The sequence below is a fragment of the Magnolia sinica genome, chromosome 19 (genome assembly GCF_029962835.1).
Source record: "Magnolia sinica isolate HGM2019 chromosome 19, MsV1, whole genome shotgun sequence".
NCBI classification, from domain to species: Eukaryota; Viridiplantae; Streptophyta; class Magnoliopsida; order Magnoliales; family Magnoliaceae; genus Magnolia; species Magnolia sinica.
In genome coordinates, this window is record NC_080591.1 from 19982253 (window position 1) to 20007792 (window position 25540).

Genomic DNA, 25540 nt, shown 5'->3' on the forward strand with positions numbered 1-25540 from the left:
GTACCCCTATTTAAAGGGTTGTGAACTCGTTTTTATTCATCAATTAATCAATTTCGAATTTATTAGAATTTATTTCTATTTTCTGCTTTCTTTCCTCGTGGATTCGAGAAGTCTCTGTGAGGAGTCCAGAGAAGAAGTCGGGCTCTGTTTAAGCAGCCTGCGCACGACCGTGAAAACCGGAGCTTGTGGGGCATCCTGTGATCTCTATCACTGCCGGATTGCCGATCCAAACCGGCCAAAATCCTTATAAGTGGGTCTTTACCCCAACCAAGAAGAAAAAAATCAGAGTTTAGGACGTTCCTCCATCTCAAAATTCATTCAAACGCAAACTGTTTTGCGTTATTATGCAAGCTGGCTGCGTAAAAACGGGTTCCGCAACCTATTCCGTTTGGGACTCGACCGCAGCTCTCGGAGGAGGCTGTTCATCTTTAAAAAGAGGAGGAAGATCAGAGGCCAAGGGTGCTCGGTCTTGGATTTTTCGTGAGGGGCTGCTGTGCACGAGAGGAGTGCGGCTGCTGGTCCATTGGCAGGGGAATGCTGGAGCAGGGTGCTCGAATTCGGTTTTGAACGAGAGAGAGAAGCACGGTCTGGGGGCTGCTGCTGTGCACGGCTGGAGCAGGAGCAAGGAGGAAAGAAAGAGGAGAAAACGTGGAGGTGGCTTGGGCTGCTGGAAAGTGCAAACACTAAGGGTTTTTTTTCTTGGTTGGGGTAAAGACCCACTTATAAGGATTTTGGCCGGTTTGGATCGGCAATCCGGTAGTGATAGAGATCACAGGATGCCCCACAAGCTCCAGTTTTCACGGTCGTGCGCAGGCTGCGTAAACAGAGCCTGAATTGTTGACGCTGGACTCTCGGTGGGGCCCACTTACCTTGTCGCTTGAGAAATCCAAACCGTCCACCAGATTCCCTTAAAAATTTCAGTCGAGTATGGGTTGTTTGGATCAGTTTTGGTGCGGCCCAGAGAATTTTTCTTGCTACCGTTCGTTCTATGTTTGAACGGCTGGAACCCTATCATTACTGTTTCTTCGCATTTTGCCACCTAGGCCTTAGTGGCATGGGCCATACGAATCTCATGGACGGTCCGGATCGGCTCATTGCATCACGGTGGTGGGCCACAAAACTCACCCGCAGCCTCTGCTTCTTCCGCAGGAATGAAGTCGATTTGGAGAGGGAGAGCTCGGTCAATGGACCGTTTGACCGAGCTCTGTGTTGCCGTGCACGGCCAGTGCACATGTACACCATGCACACTCATCTCATATGGGGTCCATGTATGAATTTTTCGAGAAATCTGCACCGTCCATCTGGTTCTTCATATGATTTAAGGCGTTGAGACCGAAGATGAGGTGTATCTAGCGATCAGGTGGGCCCCAGATCAGTAATTTGTGGGCTGATCTGTCCGTTGGGCCACTTTCACAGTGATCCAGGAGCTGAAATTTTATGTGTACGGTTCATTTATGGTCCTCAGGCTACGTATGGAGTTTTGAACTTATCAGATGGTGGGAACCCTATGATCTTGCATTCTGGACACTTTTCAGGCCCCTTGAGTTTCAATTTCTCGATTTTCTTGGATCCCTGGCATACAAATCTGTCGATCTTGGTCTCCTAGGGTCCATCTCATGCTTTGGTGTCATCAGAGCGTTAAATCCAAGCTTTAAGCATCCTTTTTCAGTCCATGCTCGTAAATATACTCTGCATCACAAACACAATTAAATCAGGCCATTAAACGGTATCATGCTTGTAAAACTATGCAGCAACTGGGTCTAATATGCAATATTTGACCCTCAACACAGTTGCATAGGCTGATGGGTCTGAAATTTGTGATAAACTTTGGATTTGTTTTATTGGGAATGAGGCATAATTGAATGCTTTGGAATGCCCTCGGAATCGGCCCCCCTTGAAAGAAGTCCTTGGCTGCTTCATAAAGATCATTCCCTATAATCTTCTAGCAGGATGAGAAAAAAACTCCTCCAAAACCATCAGGCCCAGGGGCGCTATTGATCGGAATGGATAGCGTGGCCCCTTTGACCTCCTCTATTGTAGGGGGCTTCTTGAGATCTGCGTTCATCTAACGAGCCTAGGAATACAGTTGACTATATCCCCAATGTGATTGAAAGAGTTGGAGGAAAAAAGTTCCTTGAAGAAGGAAACCGCTTCCTCTCCAATGTCTTCGGTCTTCTCGATTGGCTCCCTTGTGACTCTTTTCATCTTGAAGATTTCCAGCCTTCGGCGTCTGTCTAACACGGAGTCGTGGAAGAAACGCATGTACCTGTCTCCTTCTGCGAGCCACTTGATCCTTAGATGGCTTTATGCAGGAAGATGTGCTGCATCTGGGCTAGTCTGCAAGTTTGGGCCCAAGACAGAAGGCAGTATTCATATAGCTGGAGGATGGGCGAGAATAGGTACATTCACCGTTACCTGGAATTTTATGGTGACTATATGATGCTTCGATGGTAGGTGAGGAAGTGCATCCATTTTTGTTCTACTCTCCAAGGCCTGTAATATTGTTTTGTCGGGTGACCTTGACCTGGGTCTACTTCGAATGGCTTTGTTTTTTCTAGTGATCTTCGTTTGAATATTCCGCGCTGTTATGCATGTATACAGTTGGTGGGGCCCAGTTCTTTTTTGGTATATCAGAATTCATGTACTTTTTTTCTTGAAAAATCAACATATTGCAGGTCGTGTGTTATCACCTTTCTATAAAAAAAGAAGAAAAGAACAGAAAAGAAAAGAAAAAGAAAATTGGTATTTTAATCCCTATCATAAAATCTAATGTTTTGAATTAATGATTAGATCAATGATTTTTATAAATCATAAATAGATACCTAATATCTTAATGGGTGTTGGACACCTTAATGAATACAGGTAAGATGCCCATTTCAGGTCCAATGTGGGCATGTGGTGCGGTACCCATTAGCATGTGTGGGCATGGGCAACGCTATACCTGAACCGATCCCGCTCATTGCCACCCCTACCAGAAAATCTAGTGAAATGGGCCCTAGGATATTTTAAGGATAGGATATCACCCAGATGGCATCTTATATGGAGATTGACCGTTCACGTTCTCATTAATACCGCGAAGAGCCTTGACCTATTAATCATGCTTCATTGATGGTTGTATCCTTTTTTTTTTTTGTTTTCAAAAAAAGGCGCTTGCCACCGAATTTCATTCAACAAAGCCATGTACATGCATTCGGGTGGTCCCAAACAAAAAGGACTGCGACCACCTATTGTAAGCTACACAAACACAAACTACCGAGTAGAACCACCGACCCCAGAGCAGAAAACAGGGACCACCAAAGGAAGAACGGAAGAGGGAGCAGCTATGAAATCCGCACAGAGCCGAGGCCCGTCCTATCTAGAACCAGCTCCCCTCGGGTGCGCAGAGGGAGATCAGAAGTGGCTTCATAAATTCTCGATCGCTGATTAGTGCTAGCCCAATGCGCAAGGCTGCCGGCAACGTTGACACGATTTGATTATGAGCCGTTCAAACTTTATTTCTCGTGTTTCAAATTCTCTTTCTATATATACAATCATCCTTTCAACAAATGTTTCTTAAGATGCTACAAATAATTCACGTCATCATCTAAAATGCAATCTGGGGTAAAAACCTAATTTCTTGAAGAGGCAAAATAGAGTGAAATTTCAAATTTGATGGCTGAAATTAGAAGTTCAAATACCAAAAAAAAGAAAGAAAGAAAAAGGCACAACTGAGGGGCTATTCCTTTTATTTATTATTTATTTTACGTTTTTTTTTTTTTTTTTTCCTGCAATTCAATTACAAAGTTACAGGTGCTCCCACCTTTTTGGGGTAAAAAAAAGTACAAAATGCATAACAAGGACAATTCAATCTCAAACAAAAAAGAAAAAAAAAAAAAAAAGACAATTTTTTGTAAGTTGTGGTGTCTCATCCATTGCTCCGGTCGATGGATGGCTGGAAATCTGGATTGTTCAAATCATGGTCCCATTGTTGATGGAGAATAGCTTAAAAGTCCAAAGAATCAAACAATCTCAACCATCTGATTTCGCTTGTTGAATTTGGACCATTAATCATTTTATTCCATTTGAACTCTACCAATTGGATGCTTATGATTCTCCAATTAGTGTTACTTTTAAGCTGTGTTCCATCCACAATAGGTCCTACGCATTGGACACCCCGGATTGACACACACGTGCGCCATGTGAACGTTGGATGGCCACAACAATAACAAATCAACATAGATTTCCTTAGTCCCAATAAATCGAATCCCAAAGAGTGTCGAGATTGCCGATCGTATTCCAGTCGTTGTTGACAGAATCTTCAGCTGGAGAGTGAGAAGCATGGTCTCCTGATGACGAACTATCAGCTCTCTCCACCTTCAAAGGATTTTGATGAGAAACTACACCTAAATTGCTGCTACTAGCACCCTCTCCAATGCGTAAATCGATATTGGATCCTGTCTCGCTTGTCATTGTGACCGTTGGCCGTCGATCAAACGATCGTAGGCTTCCTGATCTTACGTATACTCGGCATAAGCTATACTCATGTCGTAACTGAGAGAGTAAAAAAAGAAAAGAATAAACAACCGTCATTAAGAGAGAATCGACACTATTGTTGAAGAAGATCAATTGCCTAGAAAGTTTTTTTTTTTTTTTTTAATTTAAATTTTAACAACATCCACTCCGTCTATGATGTGCGCCACACCACAGGGAACAGTTGGGAATTAATTGGATGCCAACCGTTAAAAACCTTCCAAATTGTATGTGAGGTCCACAGTGCTTTCTATATGCCAACTAATCCATTCATAAGACGCATCAAAACAGGATGAATGGACATCCAAAAAGGTAGACCATTCCAAATTTCAGGTGGACCACAACACGTGATTTAAAGGTTTAGTCGTGATTTTACTTGTCATGGTCCACCTTAGATTTGGGATCCAATGAGAAATTTAGGGGGCCCACATGATGGACAGATTGGATGTCATTAAAACATCAGTGGGTCCACGCATCAATTTCTAACCGACTACTTGTAGAAACGTTTATATGGGATCCGGCCGAATGGCTTGTGGTTAACCTAAAACCGGTTGTAGGTGGTCAGATCTCTTTGTTACCCAACTGCATGCTATGGAAATGATCAGGACCATACACCAAAGCGGGTGAATATTTTATCTCTACCATCTATTTGGTGGGCTATGTCTCGAATGGGCCACATCCCAGAAAATGCTGCGATCTCATTCCTAACAGTGATCTGGACATCAGCTAATCATTCAAAAGCCAGCTAGTGGACGGAAGTTTAGGATTTACGATAAGTGCAACTCTTGGGTATGGGCCACCCCAGATTGAAAGGCAGGTGTGCTGGCTGCCCAAATGATTTGATCATACGGTTTAGATCAAAAGATGATTCTAGGATATTATCAGTTGTTGCACCATACCTTTGGAACTGCATTTGAAGATGATTCTTCTTCAAGGGCTCTATATTCGTTCAACTTCCATTTTGTTTTCGTCCCTGTGGGGGCTTTTCCTTCATAGAAAACCATGGTTTTCCTCACGCCAATGACTCGGTTGTCAGAGAAGACGTAGCCGGGAGAGCCCGTAGCTTTCCAGTAGCCCGTCGGCGTGATTCGGTTCGGCCTCCCTCCGTGGGCTTCTTTCTCTTGCATTGGGCTGAAGAAAAACCATTGCTCAATGTCTCCGGCGCACAGCTCACCTGAAATGCCTGTGATAAAAATGAGATCTGGAGGTTAATTTCATGGCGTCTTAGATGGTCTCTTCTATGGCTATGATTGCATGGTAGATGTGGTTTGTGATCTGTATACAACTTCAATAAAGCCCACTAAATCTGTGGAGAGAGAGAGAGAGAGAGAGAGAGAGAGAGAGAGAGAGAGAGAGAGAGAACCTTTCTGGTGTATTGGCCAAAGAAACCTAATTACCACACCATAATCAATGCTGGTGACTCTTCTAACAAATTGGTGTCATGCAAGCACGTCAATCCAGACCACCCAATTTGGGGACTATTGTGAATAATTCGTAGCTGATAAATTATTGGATGACCTCAACCATCCACTTTCGCTCTTCGAATTTGGAGCGAGATCATTTCCCTTTTTTACATTCATTTATTCAACGATGCTGTTGTATATCAACAAATTTTTATTTTTTATTTTTGGCTATGCACCATGGACAATTGAGCCCATGATTTCAACAGTCTAGATTGATGCACGAGTGCAACAAATGAGTCACCACCATTTAACATTTCATGATTTGAGGAGCCTCCTTAATAGGGGAAGGTGGTGAGTTAGGGATCCAAAGACTCATGAGCAAATTATTTATTTCAAGCATTCTTCTTATAACTAGATCCACTCTTCTGATTGAATTATTTGGTTGCATCAAATATCATGAAATTTCATAATATCAAAATTTCTTAAAATTTTAAAAATCATGAAATTTCATGATATTTGGTGCAACCAAACACACCAAGAAGTAAAATAAAAAAAATTGCACTCTTTCCAAAAGATTATGATGGTCAGGGAAATGAATTTTATGGAAGAGAAAAGAGTAAACTTCTTTTGGCCACATAATAGTCTAGCCAAAAATAAGGAAGAGAGAAACGAAGAAATGTTTAGGCGCAAAAACACATTAAAAATTAAGGGGCATCTTTCGAAGGCCTTCACAGCCATGGTGATGGGAATTTAAAAAAAAAAAAAAAAAAAAAAAAAAATTATACCAAGCATTCTTCTTATATGCCGATTCAATCTCCTTGCGTTAATCCTTGTACAAAAAGAATTTTATCTAGCCTTTTACGAGGGAGTAAGACCAAACGAGTGTTGTAACATTTCAAGCCTAACCTCTTATTTTTAAAAATTTTAATTTTAATTTTAATTTTTTGGGCATACACAGCTCCATCAGCCCCAACGATATGTCCCTCATGTGAGACATGAGAAAGATGGGCCACACCATGAAGGCCACCAACGGGCAAAAATAAGGTGGATCAAGAAGGGCAGACCATTGATATCAATGGATGGCCAATGATCTGATTCAATGCGCAAGTGTGAAATGCCTGAAAGGCTGAGCGATCGACCTGATTTTTCCCCACATGTATTGTCATTGTGTGGCCCATATGTGCCATTTATAAAATCTCAAAAAGCCCAAATGGAATACAGAAATATATATGGATATGTATGTAAGGAAAAAAGAATAAGAAAAAGAAAAAGAAAGAAAGAAAGAAAGAAAGGCATATGGAGAAGGGAAGAGAAACTAACTTGGGAGCTGACAAGGGTCGAGAGTGAAGATGTTTACGACCGGAATAACACGGTCTAAGTCCTCTCTCTTGTTCTCTAGCTTGTTACGCAGGTAGAATCCCACCAGCTCTGCTTCTGTTGGGTAGAATCTATAACCTGGTGGGAGATTGGTCATAGCTCCCTTTATTGTTTTTGTTGTGGTGGTGGTGGTTATGGTTGCTGCAGTTCTCTCTCACCCCTTCCTTTTGTTTTTTTTTTTTTTTGTTGCTGTTGTTGTTGTGGTTGTTCTTGCTCTCTCACCCTTTCTTGTGTTTGTTGCAGTTGTTGCGCTCTCTCCTTAAGATATGGGCTGACGATATGATATAATATAGGAAGGAGGCGAGTGCAGGAGATAATGAGGCGAGTGCAGGAGAAAATGAGGCGAGTTTGCAAAGAAAGTTCCACGCGGCTGTTTGGAAGACTCGAGACATATCCAAGATTTTCAAAAAACTAAGTCAGTCCACGTCTCTCTCGCACGCGGGTTTCCCACGGACGCTGTCAGTAGCATGTAGTTAGTAGACGGTAGTATGTGGTCTCCACCAAAATACATGTGTTTTATCCATGCCATTCATACATTTTTTCAGAGATCATGTTAGGGTACGAGCCTAAAAATACAGTGTATCATATCTCATGTGGACCACAACACAGGAAACAGTAGTAATTAGACGCCTACCATTAAAAACTTCATAGGCCCACAATAGTCTTGGATGAAGCTGATATTTGTGTTTTCCGTTAATCTAGGTCCGTGTGACCTGATCAACATAGTGGATGTAAAATAAACAATACGGTGGGTCTCAGGAAGTTTTTAATAATAGGCATTCAAACATCACTGTTTTTTTTTTATTTTTTTATTTTTATTTATTTTTTTATTTTATCTTTATATCATTTTAGATTTGGATCTATCTTATTTTTGGGCTCATATCATAAAACGGTACGTAAAAATAGATAGAGAGCATGGATAAAACACATATATTACAGTGGCCTCACCGAGAACCGTCCAGTAGCCTACTGGCAATGGTAGTCGGTGATCTACGTCCTCCCACTCTCCTTTTCCTTTTAGTCTGTAGAACTGGGGCTAATGTTTTGTCATCCAAAAAGTTCTCTTTCCTTCCTTCAGTTGGTAGTTCTAGGGCCTCATGTTTTGTGATCCAAAAGATTGATTTAGTGGGCCACTTCGTGGATGGGCCATGTAATCCAGAAGTTACCTGATGAGATAATAATGACCTTTCAAATGACAGTTTGTAAATGGATGGTTATGATGGATGGGGTTTTTATTTTTATTTTTTTATTTAATTTTATTCAAAGGAAAGTGGCAGGAGCCACAAAATTTCATTAATCACAACAATATACAACCCTTTGGGTGGGTCCAAACAAAAAGAAACGGACCGCACTTATCATATGACCAGGGACTCCACAAAAGAAGAAGACAAAAAACTAAACACGGAACCGGGAAGAGAAAAGAGCAACCAACTAGACCAGGGAGCTACTTTGCTCCACTACATCGTTCTGATCGACCCCAGCCCTACTCTATCGAGGAACAGGAGGCCTCTAATCCGGGGTGGAAGGGACTCAAAATAATCAAAGAAGACCGTACCTTGGTTCTCACTACTCAGGCGAGCCAGGGCATCCGCCGGGGCATTTCCTTCCCTATAGATATGGGAGAAAAAAAACTGCCTCCTACCCTTCAACGTGATGATCCTGCTAATCCAGTAGTGCCAATGCCAACTCAGTTGGGACGAACCGTTCAACATATTCACCACATGGAGCGAGTTCGACTCTACTATGATATGCTTATATCCCTTGGAGAGGCAATGGACCATCCCATCATGTACCGCCCGAAGTTCCACATAGGAGTTTGATCTCACTCCATACCCTGTGGAAAAGGCAAAAAGAAACTGCCCCTTGTCACCCCTGCAGATTCCTCCGCCACTTGCAGATCCTGGGTTCATTGCAGAGGAACCGTCTACGTTAATTTTCACCCACATATCAACTGGTCTTGACCACTTCACCACCACAGCACAATGACGCGAGTTGTCCACTGTCTGGTACAACGAATCCCGAGTAGAAAAGATCCTCTACTGACGGTAGGCAGCAGCAGGAGAGTTGATACGCTGGGACACGGTAGACGGTGGACTGCACCTGGTCGATAACCCCCAACAGACTTTTGCCACCAAAGCAGGGAGGGAGCTGGCTTTTCCATCAAATTGCGCCGAGTTTCTAGTTCCAGACTTCCCACATCAGAAAACTCGGCATCAAGAGCCTAGCCATGGACTGATTGCTGTCGACAGACTGAGCACCCCACCATTGCTGCAATTTGGCCTCGATTGAGGTGGCCTGTAAGACACTTATCCCGAACAGCACGCCGAAGTGTTGCCACATCTGCTCCACCAGCCCACTATGAAGCAGCAAATGGATGATGGATTCCACTGAGGAGCCCTGCACTGAGGAGCCACTACAACACATACATTTTGATGCCATGTGAATCCCATGGGCCTGAACCTCGGCATCAACCGGCAGCGCCCTATGCAGCACTTTCCAAAGGAACAACGAGATATGAGGTGGCATCTTGGCTTTGGTGGCATCCCGTAGATGCGGAGCTTAGTGATGTTTTAACAGGATCTAATCCATCCGTAAGATGGGTTACCTTAGAAAACCTAAAAGATACAAAACTTAACTCGGTCTAAAACAAAGGTTAGCTGAAACGAAGAGAGCAAGCTGGGAGGGAATACTTGCCCTTAAATCCATATCTTCTGCTTGTCCCAAACTAGAAAATCCTACTTTTCTACATCGTGATTGGTCTATGTCATCACTGATGTTATCAACATTCTGCATTAAATGCAATGCGTGATGATGTAGTTCAATTAGATTGCAACAAGCCAGATTGTCCTGCTTGTTTCAAGCCCAGGATCCTGATTCTAAATTTCGGTGGTCCAGCTAGCAGAACAACCAGAAATCTGGATTGACCCTTGATCTAAACGGTATGAAAGGGCCTAAATGGCATTGGTTATATATAAAAAACATGGTGGCACTACCAACGGTGGGTGTTCCGCATTAACATGTTTTCTAAGCTGTGGCCCATCTGGTTTTGGGATTACGTTGATTTTTGGGCCTTGAAGGTTTTCTGAGGTGACACATCTAATGGGCGGGTTGGATCCTTTGGATACACCACTGGGCCCACATCTTACAGTGGTAAATGTTCCCCCACCAGTGGAGAAGGCCCCATGATAGAAATACAACAAACATATTGCTTTCTAGATCCAAAAGGTTCATTTGGTGGGCCACTTATTTGATGGCCCATGCAACCCAAAAGTTATCTTGATTGGACAAAGATAAACTGACGTAGGGATGAACGTGATGAGGTCAATCACCGTATTCCTCAAGGATAACTACTCCAGATCCATAAAGCTTCTCTGGACTCCTCAGAGAGACTTCTCAAATCCATGAGAAAAAGAAATAAAAATAATTTTAAAATATATGAAAGAAACTCGTTGATCCTTAATAAACGAGTTTATAATCCTTTAAATAGGAATACCAAGACTTGGAACAAGTTTAGGAATTAAACTATAACTAAAACTTCCTAAAATTCATAACTTTTTTTTTTTAATATATATAAAGGAAAGTGGACTCATGTCACTGGAATTCCATTGATTAGAGAAATTTACAAGCATTCGGGATTGTCTCAACAATTCGGACCACTCTTATCTTGCCACCCTTAACTACATTCGGGTGACCCCAGGAGAAAAAGGACCTGGGGACCGCCAATCATAACTAGCCCCACAACAAAAAAAAACCGACAAAGCGCCCAAGCCACTACTCTCTGATAGCCCCTAAACCCTAAAATTCATAAGTAACTATAAATAGTAAATTTCTATTTATAGTAAGTGCCCTATGTGGCTTAACCATGTTGTTCTCCTAAATTTTCTAAACACTTTTCATATTTAACACAACTCTTAAAGCCCAACGGATGAAGAGCTATAATAAAACTAAAACTTACTAAAAATAGTAAAAATGGAAATAAACATGGAATTTGACTGTTGATCTGATGGAATCTTGCAAATTCGGCATGGGCAACCTGGCTAGTTAGGTTGGTTGGTTAAAGTAGCTTGTCCTACCCCAAAATCATATGGTACGTCGAATAACTCATTCCAGATTGCGAGATAAGCCCAATTTAAGGTCTGGCATTCTTGATTACTTCTGTCATTGACCAACCCTTTTCTAATCCATCTTAGCCATGAAATTTTTCACGACGCACTCTACACTAGTCCCCTCCACTTTAAAAGAACTCGTCCTGTTTTGGTTCATGATACTCGGTCAGGTTTGTAACGTTGAAAGTTCGTGAGATCGCCATGTCGTCTAGAAGATTAACAACGTAGGTGTTGTCATTGATCTTTCGGATGATTGGTACCGGTCCCATTTTTTTTATTCTTCAATTTGTTGTATGTTCCAGTCGAAAATCTCTATGTAGATAAACCATAACGTGGTCGCCACCTCAAATACTTTTTTGTCGTCGATGCGTGTCCATTTGTTCCTTGTATTTCTCATTCGAGGCATGTAGCTTGATCTGTACATTTGCATGAATGCCCATGATATTGTCTACCATATGTTCTGCTGCAATGCTCATGTGTGGAAATTTGGGCAGAGGGACCAAGTCAAGTGTGTGGCAAGGCCCGGGTCGTTCCAGTGCTGCCATTCGCGTCCCCTTCTCTTGTCCAGCTTTATGATAGGTTTCGCCAGGTTCTTTTCTTCTTGCTAATCCCGAATGTAAAGAGTCCTTGTAAAGCTTTTTTGTGAAATGAAAAAACCTTTTCTCAAAAAAAAAGAAGAAAGGTTAGGACTTTTTTAGTAAAAGTTTATTTGGAGTTTTTATTTTTAGAATTTAGGTTTTAGAAGAGTTTTTTTTTTTTTTTTTTTTTTTTTTTTTTTTTTTTTTTTTAATTTTATTTTTCAAAAAAATTGAATATATATTTCATCTTCAGGTGGGTAACTCAAAAGGGGAGCCGCACCCCAACTTTACAACTTCGGGATCCCCTGAGAAAAAAATTCAGGAGCAACCTATTGTAACAAGAAGCTACACAAGAAGGGAGAAAGAAAAGAAAACCCCCAGTGGGAGGGCCGTGTCGAGCTGGAAGGCTAGGCCTTCAATGAACCTAATCCCAATTTGTCAAGAAACATCTGACCCCTGACCTCCCGGGGAAGGTCCGAGCTGACAGTGAAAATGGCTATGGACTGGGAGGAGCTACCCAGCCTAGCCAAGGCATCCGCAGGTTTGTTCCCTTCCCTAAGGATATGCTGAAATTTTACTTGGCCCTTGGCGGCCAGGCCCTTGATCCTACTACACCAATATTTCCATTTCCAACCTATCATGAACTGCTCTGATTTCAGCCCCGGTGTTCGACAACACCTTATATCCCACAGTGAACCCAAGAATAAAATTCCCTGCCTCTCCCCTGCAAATACCTCCTCCCCCTACATTACCTGGGTTACCCATAGAAGACCCATCTACGTTAATTTTAACCCAATTAGTCGGGGGCCTGAGCCATTTCACTACCTGGGCCTTTCTTGGGGAGAAGGCAGGGCCCGAGATCCCCAAGCCAGCTAGAATACGATTGTTGGCCCATAGCTTGGACTGCGTAGGGGCCTGGGACTCAGTGATTACTTGCACCCATCCTTTGATACGCAAGATTTGTGTCAGGCAAGAAGGGTGTCGGCCGTCAAACTTTGCTTCATTCCTCCCCTTGCAGATTTCCCAAAGAATGAGACAGGGGATCAGCTTATTTAGGACCCCACCCCAGCCCCCAAGAGCTGGGCCATTCCACCACTGCATCAACCTTTCTTCAATCGAGCTGACGGACTACATGTTTCTGCCGAAAATATCTGTAAAATGACTCCAAATCGTGACTGCCTGATCACTAAGGAGGAAGAGATGAGGAGTTGTTTCACACACTGGGACCTGAGCCTCAGCCCTGCCGCAACAGACACACCGTGACGCTAAAGAAACCCATCTGCCTTGCACAACACTCTCAACCGGGATCGCACCTTTGATGCATCTCCACGCCAGCAGGGATATCTTTGGAGGTAAGAGGGCGTGCCACACTTTCTTCGCCCAGCCAACTCTGGGCCTAGACAATTTGTTAGAATCCCACGCCGTTTTCACTGAGAACTCGCCATTTGGGGACAGGGGCCAGACCGGCATCGCTGGCTCGTCTGAAGTGCAGAACCCATTTTGGAAAATAAAATTGATATTTTCCTGTGAGAGAAAAGAGGGCACAACAGAAGGAGGGAGAGGACCGGCTGAGCTTAGAAAATCTCGAGTCTCCAAGTCTGTCGGCTTCACAGGAATAGGGATGTCACTCTGCTCTCCAAGGGACCCAAACCCGACCAGTTTGTCCTCCAAAGACTATTATCGCCCTTCCCGATCTGCCAAATCACCTTGGCTTTCATAAGCAGGAAAAGCTCACAGATTCTTTTTCACATAGGGGAGGCAGCTGAAGACCCCTGGCTTGTGTGATCCTTTGCCAAATCTCTGCTATACTTAGCTGCCATGAAATTCCCCCATATGCTTCGAATTTTCCGGTGCTTGAGTTTTATTAGAATTAGGATTTTTATTAGAGTTAGGATTTTACTATTTTTGGTAATTACGAATTTTATTTTTTTCTATATTAATGGTGTCACAGTGACACATCCAAATCAAATAATTATCAATAAAGTTATTTCAAAAATTTGTAGAAAAAAATGTGTGGCGAGGCACTAGTCCATAAATAATCTGAAACGGGGACTTCCCTGTCGAGCGGTTCACCATGTTGTTGAATGCAAACTCTGCTTGAGATAAGGCCAAATCCCACTACTTTAGTTTTTCATCTGAAATAAATCGAAGGACGTTTCCCAACATGTGATTCATAACTTTGGTCTATTCATCAGTTTGTGGGTGGTAGGCACTACTGAACTGAAGTTGTGTATTAAATCGATTCTACAAAGTCCACCAAAAGTGGCCAATGAACTTCATGTCACAGTCAGAAGTAATTGTCTTGGGAACCCCATGTAGCTGTATAACCTCTCTGAAGAATAGATTTGCCATGTGTGTTACATTGAGAGTCTTCTTGCTTGGGATAAAGTGTGTCATATTGGAGAAACGATCTACCACCATAAACGCCGAATCCATGCCACGTTTTGCTCATGAGAGATTAAGCACGAAGTCCATAGATAAATCATCCCAAGAGCTGCTAGGCATAGGTAATGGGGTGTAGAGGCCCATATTTTGAGATTGCCCCTTGGAGGTGTGACAAACATAACAATGTTGAACTGTTTTTCCTACACCACGTGCCAATTGCAGTCACTGATACCGCTCTTCCACAAGAGCTCGCGTCTTATCTCACCCAAGGTGTCCACCAAGGCCACCTCAATGTAGCTCCTTAATAATTTGCTCTTTCAGAGAATTTTGAGAGATGTACAATTGATTCCCTTTAAAGAGGAAGTCATCCTTTATATGTAGGTCATTGGGATGACTTTCTTGGTACTTCATCCAGGAATTTTTGAAGTCCTCGTCCTAGGCATATAGTTCCTTGAGACAGTCGAAGCTGACCACCTCATTGCATATTGTAACAAGTAGTGATGCACGATGACTAAGTGCATCAACCACCTTGATCTACTGTCCTGACTTGTGCTTCAGAACAAACATGAATTCCTACAAAAACACAACCCATCTAGCATGCACACATGTTCGTCTGACTATTAATAAACTTTAATACTTGATAGTCAGTGTACAGAATAAATTCTCATTGAATCAGATAATGACGCCAATGTCGCAGCGCCTAAACAACTGCGTATAACTCAAGCTCATATGTCGACCACTTCTTTCGAGCTTTGCTGAGCTTCTCGCTGTAGAATGCTACCGACTTACCTTCCTGTGATAATACTCCAATTTCGACGTATAAAGCGTCACACTCAATCTCAAACAATTTGTTGAAATTAGAAAGAACTAAGACCGATGTTGTTGACAACTGATGCTTGATTCCATAAAAGCTCTTGTCAGTCTCATCGGTCCACTGAAACAGTCTTTTTTTATGTAATCTGTAATAGGTGCGACTATCATGCTAAAATTTTACACGAATTGATGATAGAAGCTAGGTTGCGAACCCATGAAAACTCATCATTTCATCAATATTTGTTAAGATTGGCCATTCCCTAATGGTTCACACCTTTTCATCATCCACATGGATGCCCGTGGACATTACAACAAATTCTAGGAACAAAAGACTGTCTGTTAAAAAACTACACTTTTTAAAGTGAGGTACAACTTATTAACTTATAGGACCTGCACCACTTGCCAGAGATGTTCCCTGTGCTCTATCTCATCCTGGATATATATATATATCAAGATGTCATCAAAATATTCTATCATAAATCGGCCAGTGAACGGTTTTAGCACTTAATTCATCAAACGCATAAAAGCGCCTGGTGCATTTGATAGACCGAAGGGCGACCAACCATTCGTACAACCCTTACTTGGTCTTGAATGTGTCTTTCACTCATCATCAGGTCGGATACGAATCTGATGGTACCCACTCCTTAGGTCTAACTTAGAGAACACCTTGGCTCATTCTAGCATATTGAGCATGTCGTCCAATCGTGGTATTAGGAACCAATATTTAATGGTAATTTTATTGATTGCTCGGCTGTCGACACGCATTCGATAGCTCCCATCTTTTTTGGCGTTAACAACGCTGGTATGACACATGGGCTCATGCTCTCTCTCAAAAGACCCTTACGAATCAATTCTTTCACTTGTCATGAAGTATCTCACACTCTTTCGGACTCATCCGATAATGAGGGCAGTTGGGCATGCTAACCCCAGGGACGAGGTTTATGTGATGTTAGATGTCCCTCATGTGGGGCAATCTATGAGGTAAATCTTCAGTCTAAACTTTTTTGAATTCATTTAACAATAATCTTAAACTTGGAGGAATGTTTGAGAGCTCTGATTCCTCGCCCTTCACCATTACAATGTATACCTTGCCTGTTTCCTTGAATTCCTCCATGAAATCCCGAATAGTCAGGAGGGAACTCCCCTCCACTTTAGAGGCTTCAGGGTGGTTCTCTGGTACCATAGGGGTAATGATTATTTTTTGACTATCCTTGACGAAGACAATATTGTTTAATCCCCTGTGGGTCGCATCACGGTCTGATTGCCATGGTCAATCGAATAACATATGATATGCTTTCATGTCAACCACATCACAAAGTATTTGATCCTTATAATTTTTTCCAATTGAAAACGAGACGGTGCATTGTTCAGTTACCTTGGTCTCATTCACTTTTTTCTATCCAGCCAATTAAGTACGGGGAAGGATATTTTATCGTTGTAAATTTTCGTGGGTTCATGAGTTCTAGTAGATTTTCTTGTTTTTCTTATGTTTTTTAGTTAGCTATGACTAGCTAAGCTCTTAGCTAGGGCTAAGAGGTTAAGGTTGTAGTGTGTTGGGATGTTTATCTTGCTTTGATTCTTGTTTATGTTGAACTTCATTAATTTCTAGTTTGATATTAAAGGAATAATTTCATTTTTCTATGATTTATTGTGACTTAAATTATAATAGATGCTGTGATAATTTTGGATATCTTCTTTTCCTGTTTTGAGATAGTGAGATTGGTAAATCCCGTTATTCACCATTGTCTCCTGGGCATATGGTAGGGTGTGGAATCCCTTCTAATCATCACAATTCTTTTCCATTAAAAATTAAGTCAATGAAAAGTTCAGATTTGATTTGATTGTTTTATCTTCCAATTGGATAGGATAGGACTCCAATTCCAATTGTGTTCCTTGAATCAAGTAAGGTATCATCTTGATAGCTACAAGTGGATCCTTGGCACCCTAGTTCCCATTTTTAAGTTCATAATTTTTAATTAACATTATTCACCATTACTCTCAATTATTCAGATTTTAATTTAGATATTTCTCTAGTTCTAATTCTAGTTATTTTCAGAATATGGATAGACAAGTTTAGTCTCTGTGGATTCGACCTCGGTCTTACCGAGTTATTACTACATCATGACCCTACACTTGGGGTTTTGAACTAGTTTTGACACCGTTGCCGGGGACTACGACTGTGTTTTTTCTGAGATTAATTAGTTTTAGAATTAGTTTAAGATTAAGATCAGTTCTTCTTTTATGTTTCTAGGTTAGAAGTTTCTTAATTTATTTCTAGAACTAACTTTGTTTTCTGTTTTGTAGAACCCTAACATAACAATCTTAATCAGGTAATTTCTCTCCAACTCTCTCTTATCTTTTCTAGATTTCTTATTTGCTTTATTTAGTTTTCTTTTTCTTTGGGTTTAGTTTTGTTTAGTTGTTTAAGGGCTGTGAGTGTTTCATGCACTCGATGTCTCTTAAGTGAAGGAGGATTAGTTAAAGGGTTGCCTATTCATCATCGGATTAGACACCTCTTGAGATCCTCTGAGTCAATTGAAGTGATGGCTGTAAATTAACCTGCAAATCAACCTCAACCTCCAGTTAAGAAAATCCAAGATGAAAACGAGGTGCACAATGCACCCCTGCCTCGTACTCTACGAGATTATTTACAACCGACGGCGGTGAGTATGCCTTCTTACATGGTCTTTTCACTTAATACAACAAACGTGGACATCAAACCTGGGGTGATACAACTCCTTCCCAAGTTTCATGGACTAGATTATGAAAGTCCATATTTGTAAATCAAAGAGTTTGATGAAATAGTTGCTACATTACACTTCCCAAACGTGTCTGAGGACACAGCACGACTTAAATTATTTCATTTTTCATTGAAAGAGAAAGCTAAGATGTGGATGCACTCCTTAAAGCCAATATCCATCGGTACATGGACCGAGATGATACGAGAATTTCTCAAAAAGTTTTTCATGTTTCATAAAACTAAATCTTTAAGGAAGGCAATCATAAATTTTTCCCAGAAAGAGGAAGAAACCTTCTTCCAATGCGGGGAAAGGTTCAAAGATTTTATGAATTCCTGTCAACATCATGGCTACAAATTATGGTGAACAATAACTTTTTTTTATTATAATAGATTAACTTCACCAATGCACCAATTCGTAAAGATGATGTGTAATGGTGAATTCATGAATAAAATGAATAAAGAGGCTGATAATGTGTGGGATTACCTTGATCAATTGGTAGAAAACGTACAATTATGGGACTCCTCTCCAAGACTCACCACTTCTAAACCTACTCAATCAAAGGAAATTGGATGAATTTATGTCTTAAAAAAGGAAGACGATATGAGTGCAAGAGTGGCTAATCTCACGAGAAAAGTTGAGGCCATGAAACTTAAGAAGGTAGAACCCGAAAAGGCTGTGGAAGTTGTTTGTGGTATTTGTGCTTGTAACATACATACAACTGAGAATTGTCCAACAATTCTTACTTTTTAAGAGATATTGAATGATCAATCAAATGGTGTAAACAACTACCAAAGACCTTTCAGAGGACCCACCTCAGATACATACAATTCCAATTGGAGAAACCATCCAAATTTCAGCTAGAGGAATGGACAAATGGCTAACCCACAAGAGGCCCTTAATCAATTTTTATTTAAAAGAGACCTCCAGAGGATACGATTTGAAAATTCATGCAAAACTAAGAGTTATTCAAGCAGAATACGGTACAAGCATTTTAGGATATCAAAACAATAATGAGAATGTTTGCATCGTCCATTCAAATGATTGAGTCATACTTATCAAGTGGGGAGAAAGGGATGCTTCCAGCTTAACCTCTCCCCAATCTAAAACCACAATGTGAAATAAGTGACCCAAGCTCTTCAAATCAGATGGAATAGGCTAAGTCTATCACCACTTTTAGGAGTGAGAAGACAATTGACCAAGCTATTCCGGTAAGGGCTAAAAAGCCCAAGGACCTAGAAATATATGAGAATGATAGACATAGCAATGCTCCACATGGGTTAGAACTGGAACCTCAAAGTTAGCCGATTGCGCCATTCCCTCAATGGTTAATTGCACCAAAACCTCTCTCTAACTCTCAGGATATTCTAGAGGTGCTTAAGTGAAGGTCAATATTCCTCTACTGGATGCCGTGAAACAAATACCTTCATATGCCAAATTTCTGAAAGATCAATATTCCTCTACTGGATGCCATGAAACAAATACCTTCATATGCCAAATTTCTGAAAGATCTATGCACTACCAAAAGAATGTAAAATATTCAAAAGAAAATTTTTCTGACAGAAAAAGTGAGTGCCATCCTTAAGCAAGATGTGCCACAAAAATAGAAAGATCCTAGTAGCCCAACTATCACTTGTATAATAGGGAATCACCAGATTGAGCACACACTTTTTAACTTAAGAGCGAGCGCTAATTTAATTTCTTTTTCGGTATACAAACAATTGGGTTTAGGTGAATTAAAACCCTCTAGGACCATATTACAACTTGTAGATCTCTCAGTCCGTGCACCGAGAGGGATGATTGAGGATGTGTTGGTTTAGGTTGATAAATTCTACAACCCAATAGACTTTATTGTCTTGGATACTCAACACATCGTAGATATGAGCATCGAAATTCTCATCATTCTTGGTCGCCCATTCCTTGCTACATCAAATGTTATCATTAATTGTAGGAATAGAATTATGAATTTATCTTTCGAAAATATGACATTGAAGCTCAATATTTTTTTTTTGACATGAGCAAATAGTCAGAGGATGTTGATGATATCCACGACATTAATTTGATAAATTCTTTAGTGTAAGATAGAGCCCTTTTGACTCTGTACTCTGACCCTCTAGAGACATGCTTGGCCCACTCAACTGGTTTAGATGATGACATGATTAGGGAAATGAATGTTGTATTTGATGTCACGTCGGTACTTGAAGTTAACCAGTGGAGGCCACGATTTGAAGAATTACCTCAAACCGATGTAGTGCCTCTACCATCTAGCCTCAAAGCACCGAAGCTTGACCTAAAACCTTTGCCCTTTGATTTAAATGTCTTTTTAAGTCAAGATGAGACATACCCGGTGGTGATTTCTTTCCACCTTGAGAAAGAACAAGAGAGTGTGCTTATCTCCACTCTCATTGAGCATAAAGGAGCCCTTGGATGGTTTAGGTGGTTGTCTGGATGAAGGCGGTCCAGGTGGTTGTCTGGATGAACCCACCACAGGGCTAAGTTAAGTTGAATATCGACGGTTCTTCCAGGGGAAACCTGGGGCAGCCGGTGGCGGGGGTGTCTGCAGAGGAGATAAAGGCGAGTTTTGCTTCGGGTTTTATGCAGGATACGGCTGCGCTTCGAACACGAGAGTGGAGCTCCTTGTTGTTCTTAATGGCCTATTGCATTGCATTCAACATGGCTTCTCCAACATTATTGTGCAGTCCGACTCCAACTTGGTGGTGTGGTTCCTCTCGGGGTTGTCTTGCCCGGGATGGAAATGGAATTATTGGGTTACTAGAATCAAGAGCCTCAACATCTCCTTAAATGTATAGTTTGTTCATATTTGTAGAGAGAGTAATGGGCCGGCGGACTTCTTGGTCAAATTAGGTAGCGAAAAGCAAGGGTTAGCTCTGTTTTCAGCCCGTCCCGACCTCCCTTAGGAAGTTAGGGGTCTTCTTTTTCTGGACAGGTTGGGTTTAGGTTCAATTAGGAGGGAGCATTAGAGGCCTTGGCCTTCTCTTTTGAGGCCTCCCTCGGTCCCATTTTTCTTTTTTGAGTTTTTCTTTTACGATTGGCTTCCCTTCCCTTTTTGTTAAGGGGAGCCCGAATCTAATGTGCTGCATTGTTCCCTCATTGTATTTCCTTTTGATATATGAAATGAAGGCATTGGTTTTTTTTTGAAGCCCTTGGATGGTTTATTTCAGACCTCAAGGGAATTGATCCTTTGATTTGTACTCACCGCATTCATCTTGAGGATAATGCGAAAACCTTCCGACAACCACAACGTCGACTCAATCCAAACATGAAAGAAGTAGTTAGGGCTGAGGTACTTAAGTTGTTGGATGTGGGTATCATATACCCTATATCCAACAATCGATGGGTGAGTCCAACTTAGGTGGTTCCTAACAAGTTCGAAATCACCATCGTAGCTAATGCCGATAATGAACTTGTGCTAACTAGAGTCACTACTAGTTGGAGAATCTGTATTGACTATAGAAAATTGAATACCGTCACAAGGAAGGATCACTTTCCTTTGCCCTTCATTGATCAAATTTTAGAAAGGCTAGCTGGTTATTCATACTACTGCTTCCTTGACGGATATTTGGGATACAACAAGATCGAGATAGCCCTTGAAGACCAAGAAAAGACAACATCCATATGTCCCTTTGGCACTTTTATTAACCGAAGAATGCCATTCGGTCTATGTAATGCCTTATTACTTTTTAGCGATGCATGTTGAGTATTTTTTCTGACATGGTGAGACAATATTTATAAGTCTTCATGGATGACTTTTTTTATCTTTAGTCCATCCTTCAACGAGTGTCTAGATAATCTGAAAAATATGCTGAAGCGATGTGAGAAAGAATTTGATTCTGAATTGGGAGAAGTGTCATTTCATGGTTCCTAAGGGAATTGTTCTTGGACACATAAATTCATCCAAGAAAATTGAGGTAGATAAGGCTAAAATTGACCTTATCTCTAACTTGCCTCCACCCAAGAGCATATATGACATGTGATCCTTCTTAGGATACACCGAATTTTATAGACAATTCATAAAGGACTTTAGTCATCTCTCTCGTTATTTATGTAATCTTCTCCAAAAGGATACCCCATTCGAGTGGAGTGAAGAATGTCAGAGAGCTTTTTCTAAGCTCAAGGGCATGTTGACTACTGCTCCTATCATGCAACCATCCGACTAGAGCATACCTTTTAATATTATGTGTGATGCATCTAACTATGCTATTGGGGCGATGTTAAGCCAGAGAAAAGAGAAGAAGCCCTATGTTATTCACTATGCGAGTAGAATTCTAAATTTTGTCCAAGTAAACGACTTTACTATGAAGAAGGAACTCTTAGCCGTAGTGTTCGTTTTGGACAAATTTACGTCTTATTTGATTGGATCCAAGATCATCATTTACATTGATCACGCGGTGTTGAAGTACCTTCTTTTTAAGAATGATGTTAAGCCCCGCTTGATAAGATGAATCCTCCTACTCTAAGAATTCGACTTAGAAATACGAGAGTAGAGAACGTAGTGGCTGACCATCTCTCGAGACTTGATCTTCTCGATCCCTTGAGAAAACAGCTATAAATGACATGTTCCCTAACGAACAACTATTTAAACTCTCCCAACTACGTTGGTTTGCTAACATTGTAAATTATCTTTCCACAGGTTTCACGTCGGCACATTGGACTGCGCAAGATAAGAAAAAAATTCTTCACTGAGGCACGCAAGTTCTTCTGAGACGGTCCTTATTTGTCTAAATATTGCCTAGACCAAATTTTAAGGAGATACGTGACAGATAATGAACATCAGTGTCATCTCCTTTTGTCATTCTCAAGCCCATGGTAGTCACTTTTCTTCTAAAAAGACCACGGCCATAATTCTGCAGTGCGATTTTTACTAGCCCACGTTGTTCAAAGATACTCATGAGTTTTCCAAAGCTTCTGATCATTGTCAGAAATTGGGAGGGTTGTCCCATCAAAATATGATGCCTTTGAACCCCATTATTATCATTGAAACATTTGATTGTTGGGGCATCGATTTTATGGGACCATTCCCCCAATCCTTTACGAATATTTACATTTTGTTAGCAGTAAACTATGTCACTAAGTGGGTCAAAGCGATCTCGTGCTGGAATAATGATCATAAAATGGCCATTCGATTCTTACAAGAAAATATCCTTTCCCGGTTTGGAACGCCTCAGGCCATCGTTAATAATAGAGGTTCACACTTTTATAATAAGCTATTTAAGAACTTAATGAAGAAATTTGACATTTCTCATAAAGTGAGCACTCCATACCACCCGTGGGCAAGCCGAAATTTTCAACAGAGAAATTAAACAAATTTTAGAAAAAACTGTTAACCCTGACCGTAAGAATTGGTCAATCTGTTTGACCAATGCTTTATGGGCTTACTATTCAACTTTTAAGACCACCGTTGGAATGTCTCCCTTTAGAGTTGTCTATGGAAAAGCCTACCACCTACCTATGGAACTGGAGCATAGAGCTTACTGGGCTATCAAAAGTTTGAACTTTAATTTGGACAACGCTGGCTCGTTGTGCAAACTTCAGTTGAATGAACTCGAAGAAATCCGGAATGATGCTTATGAGAACTCGAGAATTTATAAGGACAGGATGAAAGTGTTCCATGACAGGAACATCTTTCAGAAATCATTCATAACCAGTCAAAAAGTCCTTTTGTACAATTCTTAGTTACATCTTTCTTCAGGAAAATTTCGATCTCATTGGACTGGCCATTTCATTGTTACTAATGTTTATCCTCATGGGGCCATCGAGATAAAGAATCTGACAAATGAAAACATTTTCAAAGTGAATGGACATCGTCTCAAGCCATTTATTGAGAAGTTTGATTTAGATGACATGTCTATCCCTCTGACTGATCTGTGTACTAGGATTGACCTCCTAGTCTGATGGAAGTGTAGTTAGGTTTATTATTTTTATAGGATTTATGATTAGGATAGTTTAATTTTAGTTTCTTTACACTATGCCAAAACTACGAAAAAAGGACGGCTCAAAACCGTCTCAAATAACCAAAAAGGACGGTCGTGAACTGTCCTTAAAAAGGACGGTCTCGGATCGTCTCTTATGAGCCTTTAAAGGACGGCCATCAACCGTCCTTTAAAAGGACGGTCATGAACCGTCCTTAAAAAAAGACTATCGTAGACCGTCTCTGATGAGCCTTCAAAGGCCGTCCTTTAAAAGGACTGTCATGGACCGTCTCTTATGAGCGTTCAAAGGACGGCTATAGACCATCCTTAAAAAGGACTGTCATGGACCGTCTCTTATGGGCGTTCAAAGGATGGCCATAGACTGTCCTTTAAAAGGATGGTCATGGACCATCCTTAAAAAGGACTGTCATGGACCATCCCTTATAAGAGGGTCAATATACACCTGTTACAATATATTTCATCGTATTCTTCCTGATATACACCTGTTATATAATATATTTTATCATATTCACATTCACATCCATCTAAACCCAAACTACGTAAATCCAACATAAACTACATTCATCCAAAGATAAATTACATCCATCCAAACACAAGCAATCTTACCCACATTATATTCATCCACACATAAATACATGTAAGTTTAACATCATAAATAAAAAAAGAAAAAAAATCAGCAACAATTTTCTCTGTCTTTCATCTGAAAAAAAATATTAAACCGACAAAACATTATAATTCAGAATCATGAAGAATTGCATAAACTTCTTCCAAAAAAGTGGACACTTTTTAAAATAAAACTAATCATTAAAATAAAACTAATGCAAGCAAATAATGCAAAAAAGTGTTTCAATTCAAGTTAATAGAAACAACAATAAAAATTAAAGCTTTGTAAAAAGGGGCATGTGTTAAAAGGGATAGGTTTAGGTTTTAGGTTTAGATTTAGGTTAAGGTTTAGGTTTAGGTTTAGGTTATAAGCTATAAGTTTAGGGAATTGAGAATAGGTTAAGGTTTAGGTTTAAGAAATCGGGTTCGGGTTCGGGATCAGGTTTAGGTTTGGGTTTTCAATTTTAGGTTTAGGTTTAGGTTAGGGAGTTGAGATTATAATTAAGTGTAGGTTTAAGTTTAGGGATTTGAGAATACATTAGGTTTTAGGTTTAGGTTTAGGTTATATGTTATATAGGTTTAGGTTTAGGTTTAGGTTTAGGTTTAGGTTATAAGCTATAGGTTTAGGAAATTGAGAATAGGCTAAGGTTGAGGTTTAGGAAATCGGGTTCGGGTTCGAGATCGGGTTTAGGTTTGGGTTTTCAAGTTTAGGTTTAGGTTTAGGTTAGGGAGTTGAGATTAGGATTAGGTGTAGGTTTAAGTTTAGAGATTTGAGAATACATTTAGGTTTTAGGTTTAGGTTTAGGTTATAGGTTACAGGTTTAGGTTTAGGCTTAGGTTAAGGTTTAGGTTTAGGCTTAGGTTTAGGTCATAAGATATAGGTCTAGGGAATTGAGAATAGGTTAGGTTTAGGTTTAGGAAATCGGGTTTAGGTTTGGGTTTTCAAGTTTAGGTTTAGGTTTAGGTTAGAGAGTTGAGATTAGGATTAGGTGTAGGTTTAGGTTTAGGGATTTGAGAATACATTAAGGTTTAGGTTTAGGAAATAGGGTTCGGGTTCGGGATCGGGTTTAGGTTTGA

The 25540-nt window shown here is 40.6% G+C and overlaps 1 protein-coding gene across 1 annotated transcript; it reads right to left on the bottom strand.

Annotated features, from left to right (window-relative positions):
- Nucleotides 1–3690: 3690 nt before the first annotated feature.
- Nucleotides 3691–7562, bottom strand: LOC131235431 (NAC domain-containing protein 90-like). The gene is made up of 3 exons (XM_058232618.1): nt 7233–7562; nt 5409–5692; nt 3691–4530 (listed from the first exon to the last, which is right to left on the bottom strand). Exons 1-3 carry the CDS (start codon nt 7384–7386, stop codon nt 4225–4227), a joined length of 744 nt encoding a protein of 247 aa, XP_058088601.1. The 5' UTR covers nt 7387–7562; the 3' UTR covers nt 3691–4224.
- Between the last annotated feature and the right edge of the window lie 17978 nt (nt 7563–25540).